General features: G+C 36.4%; 1 protein-coding gene across 1 annotated transcript; it reads left to right on the forward strand.

Moving 5' to 3' along the window:
- The first annotated feature begins 372 nt into the window (after positions 1–372).
- LOC132307415 (protein disulfide isomerase-like 2-3) lies at positions 373–7,249 on the forward strand. The gene is made up of 9 exons (XM_059805162.1): positions 373–603; positions 2,241–2,399; positions 3,325–3,438; positions 4,177–4,334; positions 5,428–5,527; positions 5,943–6,119; positions 6,207–6,352; positions 6,572–6,718; positions 6,803–7,249. Exons 1-9 carry the CDS (start codon positions 469–471, stop codon positions 6,975–6,977), a joined length of 1,311 nt encoding a protein of 436 aa, XP_059661145.1. The 5' UTR covers positions 373–468; the 3' UTR covers positions 6,978–7,249.
- Positions 7,250–7,901: the final 652 nt, after the last annotated feature.

The raw sequence follows: 7,901 nt of genomic DNA on the forward strand, positions 1-7,901 counted from the left end.
TCAAAATCTTACAATCAAGCGAAGTCACCGCTCTACTAAATATAAATTACTACAAAAGGTACAATTAAATTGACTTAACCATCAATCAACAATTAATGCATGGGATAAGTTTGAATGTTAAATATTTGTTCTCTCTATCTCTCTTACGTACACGTGTTGCTAAAGCAAGAAGGTAGCTCAGAAATTTCATATTCTCCCCTGTCCGTGAAGAGTTTCTCTGGAATTACGTGGCAAGATGACGTGTATTCCTATGATTGGCTAACATACGGAACTCCAAATTTATCCAGAATTACATGGCACGATGACGTGTATTCCTCTGATTGGCGAACACACGTAGCTCCGTCCAGCAATTAACCAGAAGGGTTTTTCTTCTGCCCTTTGAAAGTTTGCAGTAGTTCACTCCCTTGCGAGAAGATACAGACATTTTTAGAGAGAGAATTATACAGTATATATATATAGAGAGAGAGAATGCATCGATCATCACAAGTGTTGATCGCGCTTTTGTTGACCTCCTTAATCTTCGAGCTCAGTTCGCGAGTCGATGCGTTGTACGGACCATCGTCACCGGTTGTTCAGCTAAACCCCTCGAACTTCAAATCCAAGGTAAGAGCAGATCCACTCCCTTATTCAAATACAAACCTCGAATTAGATGTCGTTTTAGCACATAGAGATAGTTATTTTATCAAATTAGTATTTGAAGTTTTGATTAGTGGTTACTTTGTCTGTTTTAAATTGTTCATATATACCTTAGATCTGATTCTGTTGTCATATTTCTGGAAAGGGTTCATATCATAAAGTTAAAGTGGTGCAATTATTTTGCTCTTATAGCAATCTTAGTTTTCAGCATTTGGAATGGGTCTAATTGATCATGGTTGTACATTTATTTTTCTGATTGAAATTTATACATTAGTGATTTTGCGGAGAGGAAAAATAATTTTATTGATCCGAATAAAACTTGGTGATGAAATTTTAGTACTTGTTCCTTTTTCTTTTCAGAAATTCCATTCTAAAATATGTGTATGTGTCAAATAATTATGTTAAACCTGGATTCCTAATTGCCAGTGTAATTGTGATAAATGTCTTTTTGAAGTATATGCATGAGGGGGTTGTAGGAGGCTCAAATGCTCAAATTGTTTTATTTAATTTAAATGGAATTGTTTTTTTATACATAGACTCTCGGAGGCATATTTAGACTGACATTGAGTCAAAATGGTGTTATTTTCCTCTAAAATGGACTTTTGAAAAATATTCACAATGAGTTGCATACTTATCAAAAAATACTCTCCATATTTTCTCTCCCCATCTTGCACTCTGTGCTTTGATGCGGAATGACCAAATACCCAATCACCATTTGTGCCTGTCCATGACACACACACATTGCACTCATGTAACTTTGTTTGGTACAAGTGCAAAAAATTATGCAAAGGTGCATAAACTTGTGCATAACACTTTGCACTCATGCATAATATTACGCACCTTTTATACACAAAATCATGTATCAGTGTGTAAATGAGATACTATAAAAGATTAGGCATGTGGGCGTGATTGTATGCACAAAACCACCGATGCAAATGACAAAGGGAAGATTGGGCAAGACAAAATATGTGCAAACTGATTTTTCATGGCCCAGTAAAAAATCATTTTAGAGGGTATTTATCTATTTATTATAAATTATTATTTAATATGCATTCTCAATGAGCCCACAAGAAGTGATGCCATTCTTTTTCATCGGATCTGGGTAGAGACCAAAGATCATGAGCACCGATTTGCAGAACAACTAAAAAAGGGTTAGGAGTACTTGAGGCTCAGCGGAATTTGGGGAGGGTCAGATGTACGCAGTGTTACCTCCGCATGCGGAGAGACTGTTTCCTATTTTGAACCTGTGACACAATAAAACAATCTTACGATTGTGCCAATGCCCTCCTTTGGCAGGAAAAACTCAAAAGCTAAAGAAATGTTGCTAATTTTTTTCTAATTTAAATATTAGTTTTTTATTTTTTATTTCTTATTTTAATATTTACCAGGAAAACTAATGTTTTTTTTCCATGCCTGTGTATCGTGCTAGTTGCTGTTGTATCACTGAAAAGGAATAAAATAAAAGGATCTGATCATACTTACCATACAATGGCTTTTTGCCTTAATTAGTTTGCTTCTATTACTAACATATTTTGGAAGAATATGGGATATTGAAATGTTGTCTGATTTTGCTTTATTTTAACTTTTTGGAATGGTGGTGGTAGGTTCTAAATTCGAATGGTGTTGTGCTGGTTGAGTTCTTTGCACCTTGGTGCGGTCACTGTAAAGCTCTGACACCCATATGGGAAAAGGCGGCTACTGTCTTGAAAGGTGTTGCCACTGTTGCAGCTCTTGATGCTGATGCTCACCAGTCCCTCGCTCAGGTTTTCCATAGTTGAGATATTTCTTCATACAGAAACTATTTGAAAACCTTGTGCTTATTATGATTTTATATATACTTCATCTTGCTTGTTATCAATGAATGTAGTTTGTGTAACGACATGGTTGATCAACCGTAGAGAAAATAATCACAAGAAAAAAGTAGTGATCATAAAGGCACCTTCTGTTAGTGGAAGTGGTTATGGCAGAGTGCGACAGTGATATTGTTGAGGACGGTGGTGGTGATGACATACTGGGAGGTTGACAAACACTGAATAAGCTGCATTCACATAAAAGAAGTGAAACAATACGAAGTAGCTAGATTGGTAGTTGTAGGTTCAATATGACAATGAACATATAATAATATGAACAAAGTGAGCCTCTGTCCCTTCGTTTTTATCATAGGATCTTCTCTTATTGCTCATGTAATGCTTCTATGGTATGGTATGGTATGGTAATGACATGCAAAAGATGTAGGCTTGATTCTTAGACGTAGATTTTAATATATCCACCCTAAATATACTATTGAGACTGATTTTGATAAAACCTTCAATTTAATGATGGTCAGATTCAAATTGCAGTCAATAATTGCAATATGACTGTGTCTCACATGCTATAGAAGATTTCTTTTTGAAGTTCACATAATTGATCATGCTTACATGTGTAGTGGAAATGTTGGGTCAGATTAAAAAGGATGATCAGCAAGAGTGAGAGGAGAGAGAGATGTCCTCACGACTATCTAGAGCTTGTAATGAAATGTCATTTCGTCAACCAACAAATGGTTGATGGACAAATGTGCACTTGTTTCAGAGTTTTCATATTTTCTTTCTATAGTACCATTAAAATATAATTTTTGATGATGTTGTTGGAATGCATGCGTTTCTAAATTTTTACGTGCTGTTCTAAAGCATTATGTTTTGTTTCCTACAGGAATATGGGATTAGAGGATTTCCAACAATAAAGGTGTTTGCTCCTGGGAAACCTCCTGCAGATTACCAAGGAGCAAGGGATGTCAAACCCATAGTAGACTTTTCAATTCAACAGGTTGTTGTCGTTACTTGTCTGTAGTTGGAATTTCATCTATCCTTCTGCTCTATTTCTTTGTCCATTTTCCATATATGGCATACATTTCTATTATGTCATCTAATTAATGTTAGGAGAAAAAGGGTCGATCTTTTTTTACTACCACGCAGATTTTTTTGAATGGTATGCCAGAGGCCTCAGCTGCTTAAAATGCTACTTCATGAAAATTGTCTCTTGTAAAAGAGAGAAGAGGGGAAGTGGGGTTTGATATTCTCATTAGGCCATAGTGTCATGCCTTGTTACGAAATTAAAACTAAAGATAGTATATGTGAAAATGCATACACAATTCATTAAAAAAAGGGGGCAAACCTAGTGCACAAGGCTCCAGCCATTGCGGAGTCTGGGGAGGGCTGGATGTACACAGCCTTACCTCCACATGCGGAGAGGCTGTTCCTTGTTTCGAACCGATCACCTCCAAATCACAATGGAGCAACCTTACTGTTGCGCCAAGGCTTGCCGTTGCATACATAATTCATTGATCACATAAAATAGTATACTTGAAAATGCATACATAATTCATGGCAATGAGAGGCACATAGAGTACCCAATTGATGGTTATATGATTCCATATATAGCTGTTGACTAGATCAATGGGGGAGAGTATACCCTTCCATCTTGGCCTATCGTGGGTTTGTGCTTTGCTACTAATATTGAGTGGTGATTACAAGTGAAAATGCTAAATGTTTCTGTTGTATACAGGTAAGGGCACTTGTGAATGAAAGGTTAAGTGGAAAATCAGGAGGAGGATCAAGTGAGAAATCTGAACCTAGTGCATCAGTAGTATTGGATTCAAGTAATTTTGATGAATTGGTGCTTAAAAGTAAGGAACTTTGGATTGTGGAGTTCTTTGCACCCTGGTAAGTACTGTTTACTGGTAATATTTTTGGATTTTTTATCTGGTACTCTTTTATAATTTAAGATACCGGTGGTTGATTTGATTATTGACTGTCCGGATATAACACAAGTGCTTTTAAGAAAATTAAATATTTTAATTATATATGTTTTCACTGGATGTTTTTTCTGTCATGCATGGAAACATCAGATCAGTTAATATAGAATAGCACTTTGAATGCCTTACTTAATGCAAGGTTTGCAAAATTACTTCTAGATAGATTATTATTATTAACAAAAGCTTTAGTAAGATTTTTTTTTCCTAGATGGTACTCACACACACGTCTCTTCTGAGACTTGAACCACCGACCTCCCTTTGGAAAGTAAGAGGCCGAGGCCGATGCTGTTAGGCCACTGGCCCGTTGGTTTTAGTAAGATTTTTCAGCACAAGCTATTTCAAGTGTATCACCAGAGCATTTGAACGAATTCCATAGGGACCTCAAGATCCCACAAGTGATGAGTCCTAGATTTAGTGGAATCTTAAGACTGCAGGAACTTATAACCTTTTAAATATCAGCAAAGTTAAAACTACACCGTCCTATTTGAATAGAATGTTGATAGTTTCCCTCAATAATTCATGTCAGTAAGGCTCCGTTTGTTTTGACGTAAAATATTCTTTTTGGAAAATATTTTTCTTTTTCAGGTAAAATATTCTTTTATTTTTATTTTGTCAGTGTTTGGTAAAGATCTACGTCGAGGTTGAGGTCGAGTCCATCGGGCGGGGCATGTAAAATAACTTGTTGAAAATTTATGGATAAATTATTTTTGTTAAATTTTAATATATTTTTTCTTCGTAAATATTTTACGACAACCAAACAGTAGAAAATAAAAAAATATTTTACTTCCAAACAAACAGAGCCTAAATCTTTGGAATTTAGATCTCTAAATAATCACGTGCTATAAGTACGATAGTAAGTTCTATTGTTTGGGTGTAAATTGCACAAGTGCTTTAATATGCATAACATAATCTAAGTTAGTTATTTTTTATTTTGATTTATTATTTATTATTATTGTTTTTTTAGCTTTTGTATTGAATTCGTTCAATTTCTGTTTTTAAAGGTGTGGACACTGTAAGAAACTTGCTCCTGAGTGGAAGAAGGCTTCTAAAAACTTGAAGGGCAAGGTGAAGCTGGGTCATGTGGACTGTGATGCAGAGAAGGTAATATTTGAATTTTGATATTGACATGGTACATCAACCGATCAGCATCAGTTACATTCTGTCTTGTGTTTAAATTGTTCGTAAAAAATTAATCACCAAATTAATTTTTCTGAACTGTGCTTTGGACTTTAAGCTTTAGCTCGATAAAATTGCTGATGTCCATTATATGCTGTTATAGTTTTGCTTTTATGATCCTGCTGAGTTTTTGAATGTTAACAATACTGCCCAGGTTTCTTGGTACTTTCTTTAGTACCTTTTTTGTAATTATATGCATCAGGTGTGCAACACATACTTCATTCATGAATAAGCTCTTTCCCTGAAGCTATGAAACAAGCTGTGATCTTATTGCAGACAATTTAAATTCTGAAGATGAAACATAACTAAATGACATGTTTCTAATGTGTGAAATTACCAGTCTTTAATGAGTAGGTTCAATGTGCAAGGATTCCCCACAATCCTGGTATTTGGTGCCGACAAAGATAGTCCCTTCCCTTATGAAGGTGCAAGATCTGCCTCAGCAATTGAATCATTTGCTCTAGAACAGCTAGAAACAAATGTTTCACCTCCTGAAGTGACGGAGTTGACTGGCCCAGTAAGCTTTATTTTCCAACCAAAGATTCTGTTCATGTGAAACACTACCATAGAAGTAATGACAAACTACTGTGATCTTTTTGTATAGGATGTCATGGAAGATAAGTGTGGTTCAGCTGCCATTTGTTTTGTTGCCTTCCTTCCTGACATTTTGGACTCGAAGGCAGAGGGAAGGAACAAGTATCTAGAGCTGCTGTTATCGGTGGCAGAGAAGTTTAAAAGGAGTCCATACAGGCAAGAAAACAGGGGTCCTTTGATTAAATTTACTTTTCCTGTAGACAACATTTTCTTAATTTTTCTTTGCATGAGATTCCTCATATTCATATTTGATGCACTTAAATTTATTTGTTGGATATCATATGTTTTTACACCTCCAAAGTGAATATCTTTGTTGCACAATGGTGTTGACTATTGTCCAAGTTAACTGAAAGTAAGATTTGATATATGTTGCAGCTATGTTTGGGCGGCTGCAGGTAAGCAGTCAGATCTCGAGAAGCACCTAGGTGTTGGTGGTTATGGCTACCCAGCTTTGGTGGCCCTGAATTTGAAGAAAGGAGCATATGCGCCACTTCGTAGTGCATTCGAGCTTCATCAGATAACGTAAGTATTTAGTTTCCATTTTCATTTGAATGCAGTTGTATTAAATGAAGCAAAACATAAAATACATTCCGTCTGGTTTCACAGAGAGTTTGTGAAAGAAGCTGGGCGTGGTGGAAAGGGTAATCTTCCTTTAGACAGCAAACCCGTCATTGTGACGTCAGAGCCATGGGATGGTAAAGATGGAGAAATCATTGAAGAAGATGAGTTCTCCCTGGAAGAACTTATGGGAGACGAAACCAAAAGCAAGGATGAGTTGTAATCATCTGAGAGTAAACATTAGAGGAACAAGAACGAAATCCCATCCAGAAATGATTTTGATGTCATGAGCAATATGTCTATTTCTTTATTTAGTTGATTATGACCATTGCATCTTGACCGACTTGAATGTTACTATATTCAGTGAGTTATTTCTCCAAATTGAAAAACTGTATGGTCAGACGATGAATGTTATGAGCACGATATGGTTAAGTTCAAAGAATTTTGGGTTAGGAAATCGGATTATCAATAAACAAATGCCATCTTTCTATGATATATGTATGCCATTCGATGGGTCATGGAGTGTTGTGTCTTGAAAGAGTGTCGTGTCTTGAAAGTAGCTTCTTCTTTCAAAACCATGTTGCCATTGCAGGGGTAGCAGAAGCTCTGATCTTGGTGCAAGGTCTGCAATTTTTAGTAGGCTTTCCAGGAAGTAGATGTCTGGGGGGGGTGATTGACTGTATGATTTGTTTTCTCGAGCTTTGGATGAAGGTATCCCAAAATGCATAGTTGTTTACTTCTGTCACAGACAGAGCTGATTGATAATTTAAGGTTTATGCTTTATTAGATTGTAATCAGAGAGAAAAGGGAATAAGATCCAACAAATTGGCTCTGGGTGTGGGCAATTCACTCATCTATGTAAGTTGTTGTTGTTGTTGTTTTGTGTGTGTGTGTGTGTGTGTGTGAGAGAGAGAGATATTATCCTTATGGGAGGCCTGCACAAGCCACGGGCCACTAACCAATTCTCCACAGCCCACTAAATGAGCCATACATCATCGCATACACGAGAAGCCAACGCAAGCTTTGAAAAGCCCAACAAGCAGTGGATCAGTAATCTGGAAGTTGAGAAGCATACGCAAGCTTTGTAAAGCCCAACAAGCAGTGTCAAAGGCACTATATTTGAAGTACTATTGTTCCTAGCAATGCT

This window comes from Cornus florida, unplaced genomic scaffold, assembly GCF_030987335.1.
Source record: "Cornus florida cultivar Cherokee Brave unplaced genomic scaffold, ASM3098733v1 CherokeeBrave_3.0.0_Hap2_Chr05, whole genome shotgun sequence".
Taxonomy (NCBI): domain Eukaryota; kingdom Viridiplantae; phylum Streptophyta; class Magnoliopsida; order Cornales; family Cornaceae; genus Cornus; species Cornus florida.

What these genes read in the sequence shown, in the direction of transcription:
- LOC132307415 (XM_059805162.1), top strand. Translation starts at nt 469, where the DNA reads ATGCATCGATCATCACAAGTGTTGATCGCGCTTTTGTTGACCTCCTTA. An exon ending in TGGACTGTGATGCAGAGAAG is followed by an intron (nt 5,528 to 5,942) that starts GTAATATTTGAA and finishes TGAAATTACCAG; the next exon opens with TCTTTAATGAGTAGGTTCAA. An exon ending in TTTAAAAGGAGTCCATACAG is followed by an intron (nt 6,353 to 6,571) that starts GCAAGAAAACAG and finishes TATATGTTGCAG; the next exon opens with CTATGTTTGGGCGGCTGCAG.